Source organism: Cucurbita pepo, chromosome LG06 (assembly GCF_002806865.2).
Source record: "Cucurbita pepo subsp. pepo cultivar mu-cu-16 chromosome LG06, ASM280686v2, whole genome shotgun sequence".
NCBI lineage: Eukaryota > Viridiplantae > Streptophyta > Magnoliopsida > Cucurbitales > Cucurbitaceae > Cucurbita > Cucurbita pepo.
Window position 1 is genome coordinate 355,695 of NC_036643.1, and position 17,783 is coordinate 373,477.

General features: G+C 36.8%; 3 protein-coding genes across 4 annotated transcripts; 2 read left to right on the plus strand and 1 right to left on the minus strand.

Annotated features, from left to right (window-relative positions):
* Positions 1-1,174: 1,174 nt before the first annotated feature.
* LOC111797182 (putative HVA22-like protein g) lies at positions 1,175-5,497 on the minus strand. 2 transcript variants are annotated; one of them, XM_023680125.1, is made up of 7 exons: positions 5,421-5,497; positions 3,560-3,600; positions 3,371-3,469; positions 3,230-3,286; positions 3,018-3,081; positions 2,698-2,907; positions 1,175-1,900 (listed from the first exon to the last, which is right to left on the minus strand). In XM_023680125.1, exons 2-7 carry the CDS (start codon positions 3,589-3,591, stop codon positions 1,424-1,426), a joined length of 939 nt encoding a protein of 312 aa, XP_023535893.1. In that variant the 5' UTR covers positions 3,592-3,600; positions 5,421-5,497; the 3' UTR covers positions 1,175-1,423. The 2 variants fall into 2 exon arrangements, with proteins under 2 accessions (XP_023535893.1, XP_023535892.1); XM_023680124.1 differs by lacking the exon at positions 5,421-5,497 and adding an exon at positions 4,467-4,929.
* Positions 5,498-6,151: 654 nt separating this feature from the next.
* On the plus strand, positions 6,152-8,359 carry LOC111797183 (protein SPA, chloroplastic). The gene is made up of 5 exons (XM_023680126.1): positions 6,152-6,475; positions 6,583-6,666; positions 6,758-6,809; positions 7,822-7,978; positions 8,104-8,359. The coding sequence occupies exons 1-5, from the start codon at positions 6,317-6,319 to the stop codon at positions 8,123-8,125; spliced, it is 474 nt and encodes a 157-aa protein (XP_023535894.1). The 5' UTR covers positions 6,152-6,316; the 3' UTR covers positions 8,126-8,359.
* A 4,855-nt stretch (positions 8,360-13,214) lies between these two features.
* On the plus strand, positions 13,215-13,573 carry LOC111797184 (auxin-responsive protein SAUR50-like). The gene has a single exon (XM_023680127.1). It carries the CDS (start codon positions 13,257-13,259, stop codon positions 13,569-13,571), a length of 315 nt encoding a protein of 104 aa, XP_023535895.1. The 5' UTR covers positions 13,215-13,256; the 3' UTR covers positions 13,572-13,573.
* The last annotated feature ends 4,210 nt before the right edge of the window (positions 13,574-17,783 follow it).

The following is a 17,783-nucleotide window of genomic DNA, read 5'->3' on the forward strand; positions in this document are numbered from 1 at the left end:
TGTCACACCCACATCATAATTCATTCAAATCAGTCTTCATTATATCAGTCTTCTATGCTTCCCCTACCAAATTAAATGTCTTCACAAAAGCCAATAAAAGTTAAATAATTAAACAAAAACCCTTTCAAGATCCACACGAGCTTCCGAATTGTATATTTATATAGTTTATAATTACAAGTCCAACCCACATTTAATATCTGAATTTATTATCCCAAAACAAATTTATTAATTTCACATTCTATATAGACCTAAAATTTTCTACCTCTCAAACTTTAGGTTTCTAATGTAGGAAAAAATAATTCAAATCTAAGAAAAAATAATTCAAATCTAAGAAAAAAAAAACTCATCCAACCCATTTCTGAATTGTGGAGAAATAAAATAATAGTAAAGTGGGTATTTGAATCTGTTTTTTTTTTTTTTTTTTTTTTTTTTTTTTTTTTTTTTTTTTTTTTTTTTTTTTTTTNCAGCAATGGATTTGGCCAACCGATTATATTCTGCTAAAAGTATAGTGTCTTCTTCAGACATTAATCTGCTCCATACATATAATATATCAAACTAAAACATAGAAACCTTTTAATTTACTAATTAAAATGTGTTTTCAAAGTGCATAATTAATTTTCAGTCAAATTCACCCTAAAACGGTGGGGTGGGGTGGGTGGGGGTTCCTTCTAACAAGGCCATAAAGCGGTTATATCAAAATTGAGCAAGTCTTGGTGGTTTTGACAGTATCAAGAAGATCAGGACAAGGTGTCCAAGCATCTTTGGGCCTGCAACAGCTGAACCCAAATTCCACTTTCATGCATTAATTCAGCTTCATATTTCGGTTTTCTTCAAGTTTACGTTTGAATTGGAAAATTACAAAAAAGAGAGACTATTTTGTTTGTTTTTTTATATTGGTGGGGCCGATCGCTTAGTGTGTGTTTTATGCCTGAATAAATCCAACAACTTTTCAATTACTTTCATTGAACTTTTTAGCTCTATATCACTAATTATTTTTTTGTCTACTTATCAAGGAATAATTAAAAAGATATTAAGTAAAAAGGGAAAACTTACCCGTTAAATTGTTGGGCAGAGAGCGTCCTCAAGGATATCTCTTCTAAGCAAAGATTGATCCAAATCATCTTTTGTGCAAAAAGCGCTTCGGACGGAGACCTGAATTGAGAAATATAAAAAATTCATCCAACCGATAGCCAAGGTATATAATGCCAACATTGTAGCCATGCCACATATTATTTCGACAAGAACCGCAAGATATACTACTACCACTAGACCCCATCGGCTACCGTCCAAATAAAAAGTAAAATTGAAATAGAAACAACAAATTTACATGAATGCCAGGATTGGCAACTCAATCCTCATCATTGTTCCATCTACTGTGTACGGGCAAGAGGGAAACTGAGATTTAGAAACATTGGGCCACTTTTCAGCTATTAGCAGCACCTGAACGGGTCTTTCTCAATCTCGCGCGAGTTACTTTTGTGGAGTCTTCCATTACAGTCTCTTTAAGGGGAGGAATTTCGTTCTCGTGCACTGGATGTGACACTGTTTCGATCTCCATTGGCTCCATTTCAGATGGTAAAGATAGGTTGCTGCTGGCTAGAGCTGGTTCAGATGCTGCAACTGCTTTTTGAGTATTAGGAACTTCAATCGAGGTTGATGGTTTCAACCCTTTAGAAGTACTAGGAACTTCGACTGTGGTTGTCGATTTTGGCACTTTCTGAGTATTAAGAACTTCAAATGTGGTTTTTAGTTTTGAAACTTGTGACACACCCACCTCTTCAGCTACATCTTTTTGTTGTTGAGATGTAGATGATGTTGGTTCAATTTGCACTTGATTTGCAGTGGTTGCCGGGTGTTTTGGTGCAACATTGTCCGGTGGAACCTTTGACCCTTGCTGTTGCTGCAATTTTAGAGAAATAAATGGGAGATAAGCGCCACAAATGCCAGACTATTTTCTAACAAATATCAGATATGCATGCAATGAAAGCGATTCTTGAAGAAAATGCTTTACTGCTTTCTTTACAGAGCATTCTTCACTAGATTCCAAAGAAAAAAACTAACAAACAAGTTAAAAGCAGGTATTGCTGGAAAGTTATTTGTCACATGCCACACTCTGGGCCCGGAGAGAATAGGATGGATAGAAATCTTTATACGTTGCAAATCTCAGGTCTAGGTGAATGTAACAACCTAAGCCCACCGCTAGCAGAATCCGCTTTGGCCCGTTACGTATTGCCGTCAACCTCATGGTTTTAAAATGCATATGTTAGGAAGAGGTTTTCACACACTTATAAGAAATGCTTCGTTCCCCTCTTCCAACTGAAATGGGATCTCACAACCCACCCCCCCTTGGGGGCCAGTGTTCTCGCTGGCACACCACCCGGTGTCTAGCTTTGATACCATTTGTAACAGCTCAAGCCCACCGCTAACAGATATTATCCACTTTGGCTCGTTACGTATTGCCGTCAACCTCACGGTTTTAAAATGTGTCTGTTAAGAAAAGGTTTCCACACCCTTATAAGGAATGCTTCGTTTCCCTCTCCAACCGATGTGGGATCTCACACTAAAACTTCTAATCATAAGTTCAAATAGAAGTGGTAAATATCACAGACAACAGCATTGTAAGTAATACTATTTCAGAACCAAAAATATGAATAATATTAAGACAACTCAGATTCAACTAAACTTCTCTACGAATACCTGAGACCGGCGAGGCCTTGCTGTTGATTGGTCAGCAACATACTGCAAAATCTCGAATATTCTTGTTTGAGCATAGCTTGCAGCTCTCTGCCAGTAAATAATAGCCATATCACCAGCTCTGGTCCTTAGTTCCAACAAATTTCGGTCAATATCTGTCTCATGTTTTGCTACATATGGTCTAAAGAAGGAATCATACACATAAGTTGTTCCCTGAAAAATGAAAACTTATTAGGGAGAAGATAAGTGATTTTAGAAAGAACGTGGACCTTTAAGGAGGGGAAGAAAGAGAAAGGCCCAAGTACCAGATTCTGATTCCTTACCTTTGTTTTAGGGTACCAGAGATATATAAAGAATGCCAATTTAGCTTCACTATACATAGGAACCCTGCACAAATGAAAAATAATAATAATATCATTAACAATTCGCAAGTAGGGCAGCTAACTACAAGGAAACAACTGAGTCCCAGACAAAACAATTTACACAAACAGAGGGGCACATCGTAACAACACCATCTACATCATCAAACCCTTACCATGAAATGAATGCATCTCCAATCCTCTCACAAACTGTCAAAACAGCCACTAATATCCTGAAAACCCAAAGGAAAGCCAATCAACCTCGATGCTTAGGATGGTATTGGAGACAATTGGTGCAAAAGAATTTTATCACATACCAGTATTGGCACCAAAAACGAAGTTGCTCAATCTCTGGTTTGTTCATTTCAACAGTTTTATAACACTCATAAGCAGGATAAGCATAGCCAAAAATCATTCTGTCAACAGATTGAAAAATATATATTAATACGATAGGGATAGTTTGTATTTCTAACTTAAGCAAGCAAACTATTATCAAGTTGACTTACACAAGTCCTCTGGTAAGAAAGGAGCCAATCATCTTGAATACCTTAAAACATTTAGACATCAGTTATGGTTAAATAAGAAGTATCATAGATAGATTTCAATGATGCTAAGAGAGAAAATTGTCTAATCTTACAACAAATAGAAGATCATGAGTAATAAGGAATAAAAAAATTGTAGAGTTCTATTCCATATAAATAATTGCTGCATGTCGCACACTGATAAAGTGATACATGTTCTTCCGCTTCTATAGAAACTAAAAAAAACAGATAACTTAACAGAGTTACAAAAGATAGCACAAAGCAATTGAACGATAGAAAACGCCACAACTTTCCTCATTAAGAAATTCACAAAAATACTAGACATAATGCCGCGCATCCTTCACACATAGTTTTATACTACGTTTCTCATATCATAGAAGCAATCAAAAAAATCTACAAAGCTTAGAATAAGAAGATAAATTCGGCCTATGCAATGCGTTAAATGCTGTATGGGTTCGCCATTAGCAGGCCTTTACAAACCAAGTGCAGCGTCTCTAGCTTTCTGCACAATGAAGTCACAACCTAATTTAATCAATGGCGATCAAACAAGAAACAATAGGAACAGTGCTCGAAACTTCAAATTGTGGGGCAACAAAGCGTCGTGGGCATCTACCTAACAACCACAAAGAAAACAGTATCCAACAATAAAGTAAAATCTCTAAACATTATCCATCTACGACCAGAAAGACCAAGAAGCAAGAATAAAATAACCAGGGAGACCTAATAAAACAAAACATCAAGCATATCAAGTCTCAACCGAGCAATCTGAAGACTAAATAAAGCTCAATGCCAGAAATGAAGGAAAACATAATAAATCCTACGGTTCAATAGAGAAAATGCGATAGAGAGATTAGAATCAAATAATTATTACCTTGAGGCAAAATCAAAGAATCAACCAATATAAAGAAAATCAAAACTCGGAAAAGTTCGCTCAGAAGCAGCCGATAGAGGAGAATCGTCGACTGACAGTACGAGATCGACGGCGGAGAGACAAATCGGCGATCGGCGCCGCCAAAATGCCTTGGCGGACCGTCGGAGAAGTAGAGAAAAAGATGAGAATGGAGAGACGAAGGCGAGCGAGAGAGAGAGAGAGAGCGCGCCGGAAGACAAATGAGGCGTTTGAAATCCTTAAGCCAATTGTGGATTTGGCTCGGTGAAGATTTCGCTAATGAAACCCGTTTTTGAGTTCCATAAATAAAAGTCGTATTAAAATAGAGGGACGCCTTGGGATGTGTGTAGAAAAGAACAATTAATGGTATAAACTTCACCCTTTAATCACCGTCCAATTTGAATCAAACGGCTCTCTCTTTGCATTTTCCTTTTCTACTTGTTCCTCTAGCTTTAGCTGCCATCTGTTGAAAACCCTTACAATAAATCTAGGATTTTAGTACGTAAATTGGCAAGGAATAATTACTGAAACAGAACACTGTTTTTACCGACATTGTGAATGTGACCGACAAGCGTCACTGTAGGGTGAAGGAATCACTTCTCCGAGCAAAATGAAGCGAATCAGCTTAGCGAATTATTGAGTGTTAAAGATGTATATGCACTCATGAATGGATAACACGATGGCGAGACACAGAATGTTTTAATAATATCACTTAACGTCCCCAGAGAAGATCGATATTAATAAAGGAATCCAAATAAAATAATACTTCAGAGTTCCGACCCCCTCTCGTTTTAAATAATTAACAATTGGGGGACCCAGGAAAAGACAATACTTCTTCAACTTTCCAAGTCCCAGTCCCAGATGGGTATGGTAAAATTGCATGTCCCATGACTTGAAAAAAGAAAGAAAGAAAAAAAAAAGGGAAAGAAATCTCACCAACTTCACAAGATCCGATGCTGAGAAGAGGGCACGTGAGAAGGAGGGTTGGATTTTGTAGGGCCTGGCTGGGTCTCTGAAAATTGGGCCACATTACACGACCTCAGCCCTTGTTCTCTTTTCCAATTAGTCTATAAACCTGCATTCAAAGCTTTCATTTAAGAAACATATACATAGTGCATTGTTGGTTGGAGATTGCTTCTGTATGGTTGTCCCAGTCGGCTGGCTCGATGTCATTCTGTAGTAAAGAAAAGAGCTTGAAACGAAATGACATTTACCTTTAGAATTGTGTGTTTGTGCCCATAAGAAAGTTAAAGTGGAAAGAAACAAAGGGGTAGTGAATAGAGGAGAGGTAGTATAGCTGGAAAAGGAAAAGACAGGTGGGTGTGGGGGCCTCGCCTTGTGGAAGGATGTGTTAAAACTTGGATTTCACGTTTTGTGAAGCTGTAGTTGGCAATAAGTTCTTCTCTTTCTCCCACATGTGCCTCTAATTATATCTCTGTTGGTTGTTGCTTTGTCGTCACCTTCATTTTCTCTAGTCCGGACCACCACTATATTTTCGGCTTATAGAACTTGGGCCGTGAAATTCCTGACTAGGCGTTGGGGCTATATGGGCAGAGCAAGGAAGGCCCAAAGCAGTTTTATTTTTTTTCCTTTTCTTTTTGGATAGCAGATTATTCCAACTGGCAGGCTGTTGATGGTGGTGGGTCTGTAGCAGAACAGAGGCAGCCAATAAGGGATATCCAAATCCTGAAATGCGTGGTGAAGCTTTGTAGCTTTGAAACAAATCACAGCCTCAAGTATTTCTTCAGGAATTAGAACTGAGACCCTCTTTCTATCTCCCTGATTCGGAGCTGCTCTCAGAAGCAAAGCAATCGAATCCAAGGAATTCAGAAATGACAGTAGCACCTTCGCTTTCTCGCCTCCACTCCCCATTTCTGTATTGTCCTCTCAAGCCGACTTCTTCTGCCTCTCTATCCCTTACATTCTCCAGAAATCAACGATCGCCAGCATCATATCCACGCATCAGAGCTATAGATCTTGACCAAAATACGGTTCCTTCTTCGTCTACTCTCATGATTTTCCATTCAAATAGTATTCCATGCTTTTACTTGGTTGAAAAGGAAGTAAAAATGAAGATAGAAGTACCTTTTTGTCTCAGGTGGTGGCACTTTCAGTGGGGCTAGCGAGTTTGGCAGTTGGAATAGGCATTCCGGTCTTCTATGAAACCCAAATTGATAATGCTGTAAGCGTTACTCTCCTGTTCTTTAAATCCATGCCTAATAAACTGGGTTTTCTTTCATTTTCAGCTCATAATCCGTGTGTTTATGTTGTAGGCAAAGCGTGAAAATACTCAGCCCTGCTTTCCCTGCACTGGTTCGGGAGCACGTAAGTTAATTCACTGCCTCAAGAGTCCATCTTTTCATGAAATGATTTTAGGAAGTAGGTTTCCATCGTTCCAAATTGTATCCCAGGGAACTCTCATGTGTGCCTCCTCCCTGTTCTTGTCCTTCTCCAATAGTATGTCCTTTGGTCCTGCAACCAGAGTTACTTTTCATACAACTTAAACGCTACCAACAGGATAAGATTGTATAACTCAAAATTGTGAAGTAGTCGCATTTGATATAAAATTTATTCAAGTTGGCTAGCCTCACCTACTCAATACTCAATACAGGGTTGTTGAGAGGGAGTCCTACATTGGTTAATTTAAGGGACGATCATAGATTTATAAGTAAGGAATACATCTTCATTGGTATGAGAACTTTTGGGGGACCAAAAGTAAAACCACGAGAGATTATACTCAAGTGGACAATATCAAAACATTGTGGAGGATTGTGATTTCTAACATGGTAACAAAATCATGCCCTTAACTTAGCCATGTCAATAGAATCCTCAAATGTCGAACAAAGAAGTTGTGAGCCTCGAAGATGTAGTCAAAAAGTGACTCAAGTGTCGAACAAATTGTGTATTTTGTTTGAGAGCTCAAGAGATAGAAGTCAAGCCTCAATTAAGGGAAGGTTGTTCAAGGGCTCAAGAGATAGAAGTCAACCTCAATTAAGGGAAGGTTGTTCAAAGGCTCCATAGGCCTTAAGGGAGGCTCTATGGTGTACTTTGTTCGAAGGGAGGATTGTTGAGAGGGAATCCCACCTTGATTAATTAAGGGGATGATCATGAATTTATAAGTAAAGAAAACATCTCCATGAGAGCTTTTCAATTCCAAATTACGTCAACTTTAAACCCTTTAAAATGTAGTAAAGAAAATATGAAATGTGGTTATCAAGCAAGAAAGGAGCTCTTCCTAGGTCGAAATGCATATTCATATTTAGAAACAAGTGGATGGCAAGAGGGTTGTATTATGAACTTACAAAGCCTTGTTTGGAAATGAATAATTCATCGACAGAGAGATGCAGATTTTGCATGGGAACTGGCAATGTGACCGTAGAACTTGGTGGAGATGAAAAGGAAGTCTCCCGATGTATTAACTGTGATGGTGTTGGCACATTGACATGCACTACATGTCAGGGCTCAGGAATTCAACCTCGATACCTAGATCGCAGGTATGTTTTTCTTTTACGCATCTTTTGCTTCATTTTTCTTCCTCTGATGCTCGGAACTCACCTGAAAATCTAGCCGTCCAGACCATCAAAGAAGTTGACGAGTGTTTACATTTCCCTTTGAACAGAGAATTTAAAGATGATGATTGAAGCCCAGCAGAACCAAATCCAGCAACATCCGCTGATTTTGCTTTCAGTTTGATGGCTTTAAACTTGTTAGTTCCATTGAATCGAAGAGCTTGGTAACTTCCACCAAGCACTTCTTTTTGGTAACTGTTCGCGTGCATTCTTCTAATGTAGATCTGTGGTTAATAATACAAACAACGTTGTATGAAGAGAGAAGAAATAACTGTACTATCCCGAGTTTATGACTTCATTCCTCTATTGACTGTCAGTGAAATGGGGGATCAAACTCAATCTGATAATCACTAGCTAGTAATGGCAGCAGGTGCAGGTGCAGGTGAATCTGATCAATTCAATTATCAAATCAATCTTGCAATCATATCAGCCGATTGGAACTCAGAGAGTCGCTAATAAAAATCCACATAACTCCGTGGATTCATATCTCAGCCAAACATACAGGGGCAGAAATACTTTTACAAAGAGAGTCAAACATCCCGGTTAACATGAGGTAGTCTTACTTTTACAACACCTTTCTTCTAACCACCTCAAACGTTTCTGGTTCCCTTTAAGTGAAATGAATGTCTCCCTTAAATTTGGTTACTCAAAGAGATCCAAAGCAGCAAAATACAGCCGGTTATCAGTGCTTTCAATCTCATCCAGGCACCTATGCAATTAGTTGTACTGAATCTGTATTCAGAAGGCATTATTTCAGCTGTTCTCACTTCGGAAGATTCTAGCATGCCTCCCAACATACCTCAACACCGGTATCATATGAGTAGCACACGCTGAAGATACCAAAATTAATCAATCCCCGGAGTATTTATGGACTTCCGAGCTATCTTTGATCCAGATTCTCAAAGCAGAGGACTAGAGAATATTTAGCTAAATGAAATACCAAGTTAATCTAGATCATTGTCAGACTAAAATGTCGAACAGTTAGCTTCTATTTTCATATTGTGCATAATTGTAACAACTCAACCCCATTGCTAATAGATATTGTTCGTTTTGGCTCATTATATATCGTTATCAGACTCCAGATTTAAAGCTTTCATTATAAGGAATGCTTCGTTCCCCTCTCCAACTTCTTCAACCGACGTGGGGTCTTCCACATTTTTATAAGAAATGTTTGTTTCCCTCTTAATGTTCTCCTCTCTAATCTGTCCAACTGATGTGAGATCTCACAACAATAGAATAACACATACTTGGTTGTAAGGGAATAAAAGAGGCAAAATATTTTGATAAAATCTAATAGGAACCACAAACCTCTATAATAATATGATATTGTTTACGTTGATCATAAACTCTCGTGGTTTTACTTTTGATTTCTCCCAAAAAGTCATGTCAATAGAGATATATTCCTTACTTAAATAAAAGAACTAAGAAGCAATCAAAATAGCTAATGCTTAACAAGAGACAAACTTGGCCTAAGCAATGCGTAACAGAGTTCGCCTTTACTTTTAGCAGGCCTACAATGTCAAATGCCATGTTTTTAGCTTTATGCATAATGAAGGCGACTTCGATTTATCAAAGGCAGGAATCAACAATACAATGCCTCAAACTAGAAATGCAGGGGCCAACAATGTATCATACAAATCTGCCTAACAAGCACAAGAAAGTAGTATAACAAATTCCAAGCAATATAGTTAAATCTTCAAAGCATTATCCGTCAAGGACTAGCAAGACCAGGAACAATATGAAACAACAACGGAGCACTAAAAAAACGATAAGGAAAAAAAGAATTGAATACGAAAAATGAGCTCCGTGCCAGAAATAAAGGAAAACAAGTTAGAAAGAAGATAACGTTCAAGCAAGAAATTGAAGGTAAGATCTATGCCTATTCAATTTTATCGTGAAACGAAGACAAAAAAACGTCAATAACTAGAAAATTGAAGTTAGTCAGAAATAGTTGTTCAGGAGTAAGTGATGGAAGTGAAAAATATTAAAAGATGAAGAAGCGAGGACAATCTGGTGGTTTTGAAATTCTTTCGTCAATTTTGGATTTGCTTGTTTTACAAAAAAATCGAGAGAAGATGATCTTGAATGAATTATTCCCTCGGAGAGCTCAATATTAATAGAACTTGAACAAGAGTTCGGGAAAACAATGAAATAACTAAATAGCAGAAGATTAAACTAATTAACGAATGACCTGATCTAACAGGAACTCTAATAGCTTGATTCAGTTCATTTTAGTGCTGTAAAACGTTCTAGGGTTCCAAGAAGCCGAAGGATTATAGAAACGAAGCGAAAGAACAAAGCGATGCAATGGAACTAAGGCTGAAGGGCGAAAATGGCGTAGAATTAAGCGCTTAACAAACGTCCAATTCGTAACAAATGGTTCTACTGTTCGGCGTTCTTAGAATCACGAATGCTTCAATGTAAGGGAAAAAAAAGAAGCGCAAAATATTTGAATCGGAATAATCGTCATGGAATAAAGAAAAACGGCCTATGTCTGAATACACTCAAACTAGAAGCACAGACAACATAACACGATGAAGATGACAAATTAAATTCAAACTGTCTGTTCATCTCTTACATTCGTTGAACAGCGGATGCAATCAAGTCTCTTCGAATAATGCATAAGAAATCACAGAAAACAACAATCGAGTGTTACATTCGTAGAACAGCGGATGCAATCAAGTCTCTTAGAATAATGCATAAGAAATCACAGAAAACAACAATGGAGTGCAGAAATAACTGAACCTCAACACTGTATCACTGACTAGAATAACTAAACGCTGAAAATGGGGCGGGAATATACCGGAATAGGAGAGACGCGATGCGGCGGGGAGCGGGAAGTTCCTTTTGAAGCTCCCCAATCTTAATTTGCTCTTGGGAAAGTGTTGTGGTGGTTAAGTGGAAGCGAACGAGTTAATAACGAGTTAATAACCGGTTTAGCCAGTACCACAGTTTTAGAAGTGCGTGGCGCGAGTTTAAAGTTACGGTACTCTCCAAACGTATTCCCCCCACTCACATGTTTTTTTTCCCCCTTTTTGAGTTCTGAATATATAATTATCATAATTTTAATAGTATTTATTTTTAAGAAAATCAATATTTGTTAGGAGCTAACCATTTTTTACAAAATTGTGAATACCTCACCATGCATTTTGAAGACCGTAAAATTGATAGCGATACGTAATAGGTCATAACAGACAATATCTTCTAGTTGTGAGTTTAGATTATTACAAATAGTATTAGAGCCAGACAAGGCCGTGTGTCAGCGGAAACGTTAGCCCTCAAGGGGTGGATTGTGAAATCTCACATTAGTTGGCGAAGAAAACGAAATATTTCCTTCAAGGTGTGGAAACCTCTCACTTATAGACATGCTTTGAAACCTTGGAGGGAAAGACTAAGGAGGAAAATATCGGTTAGAAGTGGACTTGGACTGTTACAAATGGTATCAAAGCCATAAATTGGGGGAAGGTGTACCATCGAAGACACTCGCCCAAAAGGGAGCAAATTGTGAGATCACATCGGTTGGAGAGGGAAACAAAGCATCTCTTATAAGGGTGTGGAAAACAGTAACAGACGCGTTATAAGAGTGTGGAAACCTCTCCCTAACAAACGCGTTTTAAAAGTCTTGAGGGGAGCTCGGAAACCTTAAAGAAAAGTTGAAAAGAGAAAACCCAAAAACAACAATATCTAATATCTCATAACGGTGGATAATGCTGGCACATTTGGTTTTGAGCCCAAATGGACATACTGACCTCTGCTTCACTTTGGGCAATAACTCAAAAATGGTATGTTAAGATGGCATTGATGAGGCCTCCTCCTTTAGAACCAAAACGTGCAACAAATTGTTGAACACCCTAAACATATACCAATAAGAATACTACTTACTATCTCAATCTCAATCATATCTATCTAATTCCACAACAAACAAATAGTTTTACTTTTATTATTATTATTGAAAGTTGAAGAAGACTTTGAAATATAGGGTTGAAGATATGAAAAAGGTGGTTGTTTTGGCCACCGATGGTGGAGGGATAAGATGAGATAATTAAGGAATAATGGGAAGCTTGTATTGTATCTCTGTTTTGTTCTTCTTAGATTCATTGGTATTGAGATTGAGCAGTCCAAGCACTCACCTGGCGCTACAGTCATCCTTTGACTTCAATAGTGCATGCCTTTATGTTCTCATTCATCAACCTCCATTTCCTTTACTTTATCACTCAATCTCCCTCGTAAATGCAACGCTATTCGTTGTTTGTTTTGAGTAGTTATGTATCATCGTCAGCCTCACGGTTTTAAAATTCGTCTACTAGAAATAGATTTTTGCAACTTTATAAAGGGTGTTTCGTTCCTCTTCTCTAACTAACGTGGGATCTCACAATCCATCCTTCTTGAGGGCCTAGCATCCTCCTCTCTACCACATTGCCTAGTGTCTGCCTCTAATGCTATTTGTAACAACCTAAGCCCACAGTTAGTAGATATTGTTCCCTTCAGCCCGTTACATATCGCCATCAGTCTTACAATTTTAAAACGTGTCTACTAGGTAGAAGTTTCTACACATTTATAAAGGGTGTTTCGTTTCCCTTCTCCAACCAATGTAGGATCTTACAATTTACCCTCCTTGGGGGTCCAGCATTCTCGTTGACAAACCGCCTGGTGTCTGACTATGATACCATTTGTAACAACTCAAACCCACCGCTAGTAAATATTGTCCGTTTTGACCCATTACGTATCGTCGTCAACCTCACGGTTTTCACCATTTGGTGTCTGCCTCCGATACTATTAGTAACAATCCAGATCCACTACTAGCAAATATTATCAGTTTTAGCTCGTTACGTATAATCGTCAACTTCACGATTTTAAAGTGCATCTTCCACACGGATATGAGACGGTATTGAAATGGAGAGAATGGAGAGGGAGATTTTATAATTAAGAATAGAGAAGGAGAAAAGAAAAAAGAAAAAAGAAAAAAAAAAAGGAGGGGGCCAAGTGAGTAGCAAAAATGAGAGGGGGTGGGCCGTTTTGGGTGCATACATGTCATTCACTTCTCCCAAAACACCCGTGCTCTGTCACAAACCAATACCCCTCGGCCCTGTCTCTCTCTATTTCTCTCCCACAATAAATACCCCCTCAAAATACCCCCTCAAAATCCCCCCTCAACCCGCTCTCCACTTTCCACAATCCCCTGTTTTCTCACAACAACAAACAGATGGGCATTACCAAAATGCCACAGACGGCGGTGCTGAAGCAGATGATCAAGCGCTGCTCCAGCATGGGGAGAAAGCAGCACCACCACTACGACGACTTAGCAGGGCTCCCTTTGGACGTCCCCAAAGGACACTTCGTGGTGTACGTGGGTGAAAATCGAAGCAGATACATCGTCCCCATCACATTTCTGAATCATCCTCAGTTCCAAATCTTGCTCCAACAAGCCGCTGACGAATTTGGGTTCGATCATGACATGGGCCTCACCATTCCCTGCGACGAACACTCCTTTCAGTCCCTAACTTCCACGCTTAGATGAACTATTACTGTCTTATCATTATATATATATATATATATATATATATATATATATATAATAGGCTTAGTTTCCTTTTTGTTCTGGCCAAAATGATGAAGCTGCAGCACTGCTTCTCTGCCATATAACCTCTTCTTGTTTCTTATTTTTAACAGTTGATGGAGAATTTGAATGCCAGAAAATGTGGGATGAGTTTGAAATTAATTGTAATTAGTTTTGGGGGAAATGAAATTGTAATTGCTTTTCTTTCTCTGTTTTAAACCACAAATTTAGTGGCTGATTTTAAGGGTTTTGTCTGCCTTTTCCTTTAATTTCCAATTTCCTCGACGTTTGTGATTATCTCGATTAACTCAACCGTTTTTGCCGTTAAAACTGTTGTACAAACAACAAAGGAATCCAATCCCTTACCCCTCGCCAAACGCCATGGAATGTTCTGTCACCGCCCGACGCTTTCCTTTCCCTAATTATATTTTATATATATAACAAAAAAAAAGAAAAAAAAAGATCATTAAAGTAATAATAACGATTATTAAACTCTATATCTTTATTTCTTTATTAGCAAAGGTGTCCACCAAAATAATACGGTAAAGTATTAAGGAAAATAGTCTCACGTTAGGTAATTAAGAATAAGATCGTAGAATTTTATTTTATATTTAAAGTGGATAATTTCATATTATTATAGGAGTGATTGGTAAATAAGTAAAGATGAGGGGTTAAATTTGAAAGAGGGGACAACTTTGGAAGTGCAGACTGAGGAGTCCGCAGAGGAAAAAAAATCCTCCGGATTCCAGGAAGCCATGTGAGTGGGGACCACAAGCCACGAGCCAAAGTAAAAACAAAATAAAATAAGAGAGGATCGGACGGTTAGGAATGAAGATGGGGGAGGAAGTAAGATGTGCGGCGCGTGGGATGCACGGAGGGATGGAGTCGGAAATAGTAGGCGTAGGGACATGGGCCTTCACCGGTTAAACAAGGAATGACTTTTAGGGTACTTCTACAAAAGTTGCCCTTTTTTTCTTTATACAAATTACCGTTCCAAAAATTATTTACCAATTACACACCTTTCTTACCGTTTATACATTCATGTTTAAAGCTCAGATTTAATTTACCCTATTTTTAGAATATTGAGGATTGTTTTTTTTTTAACTAACTAATTAACTATCTCTATGTATATATTCATTTATATAATTGAAAATTTACGTTTTCATTTACACCGACAATTATTATTATTTCTTATAATCCCATATTTTATGTCATTTTCGCATCTTTGCAATAATTATTTTATAAACAATCAATCCGATTGTCTGGAAGGAAAATAATATTTAATTTAATTCAAACAATATACGAAGAAAAAGACAAAGAAATATTAAAATATGGTCCTGCGAAGAAAATGTTGTTCAAATTATCACAAAATGAGAATCAAGTTTCATTTTAGTTTCAGATGATTAGAAATTTTGGGTGAATGATAATTTAGAATATGATATTATCATCAATGTATTTTAAGACTTTTTATTTACTTTAAAGTTGTATTTACATAGTGTCTAATTATCTATCGTCCAGTTTTAAAATGATTTTAAATTGCGACCAAATTTTAACATGGAATAAAATGAATACATTTGGGATAGGTAAGAATGTTATATATATATGTTTTGTTTTTGTTTGATGGTCCTTTCCAATCTTTTTCACTGTTACTTCCACGTTGAACCAAGATTTGATTGTCCTCTTCCTAACATTCTCTCTCCTAAATATGCTAATCTCCCATTTTTCAAATTTATAATTTCATATATATATATATATATATATAAGCAAGCATTCATGTGACAACTAATATATTATATTTTGCATGCCATAAATTTTAATCACATTCTAAAACGCGTGGACTTGAATAAAAAAATTATAAATTTTATAATTCGTAACGAAAATACTTTTGTTCCGTTAGAATTTATAATATTACCCTTAATATTTCGTAAATGTTTCAAATCTGCTTTTTCAATAGAAATTTTTTATGGAATAAAAATTGAAGCATAAATAAGGTATGATAATTTTCAGGTTCTAATATTTAGGTCTCCAATACATCATTACCGCTCTCAATAATCATTTAATATTCTAATAGATTTGAGAAGCATGCCAAATATGCAATAAATTAAGTAATTAATCGATGTTATATTGAATAATTAATGAATGCATTTCTTTTGAGAAAAATCAAAGGATGGGCAAAAATAATAATAATAATAATAAATTTATTAAACTTGAGAAAAAGAAGAAGATTTTAGAGACGTGGAAATGAGGGAGTGGTTAAGATTATGAGTGTATGAACCTTTAATCATTAATATATAGTTCACTGAACAAACATAGAATATACATTTTCTTTTTATCTATTAAATAAATAAATTTGTAAAATTAAAAAAAAATTAAAAAAAAAAAACATTTGGGATTATCATCAACAACAGACCAACGCTCGTGATTGCATCAAATCAAGTAGCTCCCACGTCACTTTATGGATTTATTAATTTTTTTTTTTTTAATTTATGGGTCTAAATTTAAATTCAACAAAAACATGTTGTCTTCTAATCCAACTTTTAGAAGGAGAGAATATATACATAAAAATATAAATATTATAACTTTGGGCACATAAAAACAAAACCATATTACTTTGGGGGAAATTCATGGCACTTGTATTGTACTCATATGGGTTGGGTCGGGTTTCAAACATGTCGGAAAGTTGGGTGGGTTGTAGGGGTCTCCCTTGCAGGATTTCAGACCTTATGTTTTTTTTTTTTTTCCTTCTTCCCTCAGTTTCGTGGTTTAAATCTAAAAATATTGAATAGTTCGCACGTGGGTTCGAGGTAGATTAAGTAATGTGAATGATATTATAATAAATAAAATCTCTTCGAAAATTGTGGAGGGATCTTGGACTGCATGTTATAATAATAATAATAATAATAATAATAATAATAATAAAAGGGCTAAATTGTATTTTAGTTAAAAAATTGATGAATATTTTCTTGAATTTAGGGGAATAAAAAATAATGATATTTGTTTGGGAAACATTATAATATGAGATTTTGAAGAGGCATTATTAATTAGCTGGGGGGGTTTGCTTCATATTTACTGCGCTGTCTCTTCATCCCAAACAGAGATGTAATGAAATAATGCACTTCAAAAAGTGGCCTTTCAATGCTCTTCAACTCGTTCGTACACAAAACAATTAGTAGCGATTCCAAGGATCATGGTTGAAGAAAAAGAAAATAATACATGGGTCGCTCTCTCTAATAGTCTATTTCATTACCCGATCCATTTCAAACAATTCATAAATGTATGCAAAATTTTGAAACTAATTTCTCTATTATGCATATTCAACCGACATCTTTGTCACATGTTCCACCATTTCATATCCATCCATCAATGCTTAGCTTAGCTTGCATTAGTGTGGAATTAACGAGCAATTGATTGTAAAAGAAAGGGGAGGAATTTGGTCATAACCTAGTGTGTTTTGGATAAGTCTATCCAATCCAAATGAATCGAGTCCAGTCCGGTATTAATGTTTTCTTCTTTTGTCCCAACAAGTAGGAGTCATTTGAGTTAGTTAGTTGAGTTATGTTCAGAGAGCCTGTTGGTTGTAAATGTCATTTATGGACTTAGATGGAGCCACATTTTAGGAGCCGGTTGAAACGAGTTCTAATCTAGTCCGTGCATAACTTGTTAAAAATGGGAAGTATTCTTATGGAAGAAAAAAATGGGAAGTATTCTTATGGAAGAAGATAGAAATTTATGTGATAACAATTAATGGAGTGATGTTGCTTCATTTCACCCTTTCTCAATCTCAGCTACGTGATAATAAAGTCAAACACTTTCAATTAAGAGAGAACTGTATCATACAGTGTCCTGTTTTGTACAGCACGGTTGAACTAAGAACCAACAGTTTTAGCTGTCATTGATTGAGTTGAACTGAGTTGCATGTGAACAAATTACCCCACATGGAGCCCCCATTTCAACTCATCAATACGGCCTATGCTTATCCCTGCAATAACATACCCTTTCCAATCGATCATTCTAAAGTCCAGCCCAAATCCCGCCCAAGAACTGTTGCTGCAACAACAAAGCACAGCCGTTGTTTTACTTCACCAAGAGGTAAGATGAGTGTGGAGGAAAGCTAAGCCTAATAGAACATCTTTGCATTATATGTGTTCCACTCCAGAAAGACCACACTCAAGA

Excerpts from the sequence above, each read along its gene's own strand:
- LOC111797182 (XM_023680125.1), bottom strand. The coding sequence starts at position 3,591 with ATGATTGGCTCCTTTCTTACCAGAGGACTTGT. Across the intron at positions 3,287-3,370 it reads CGTTTTTGGTGCCAATACTG|GATATTAGTGGCTGTTTTGA; the intron begins GTATGTGATAAA and ends TTGGGTTTTCAG. Across the intron at positions 2,908-3,017 it reads TCTGGTACCCTAAAACAAAG|GGAACAACTTATGTGTATGA; the intron begins GTAAGGAATCAG and ends TTCATTTTTCAG.
- LOC111797183 (XM_023680126.1), top strand. The coding sequence starts at position 6,317 with ATGACAGTAGCACCTTCGCTTTCTCGCCTCCACTCCCCATTTCTGTAT. Across the intron at positions 6,476-6,582 it reads TAGATCTTGACCAAAATACG|GTGGTGGCACTTTCAGTGGG; the intron begins GTTCCTTCTTCG and ends TTTTTGTCTCAG. Across the intron at positions 7,979-8,103 it reads CCTCGATACCTAGATCGCAG|AGAATTTAAAGATGATGATT; the intron begins GTATGTTTTTCT and ends CCCTTTGAACAG.
- LOC111797184 (XM_023680127.1), top strand. The coding sequence starts at position 13,257 with ATGGGCATTACCAAAATGCCACAGACGGCGGTGCTGAAGCAGATGATC.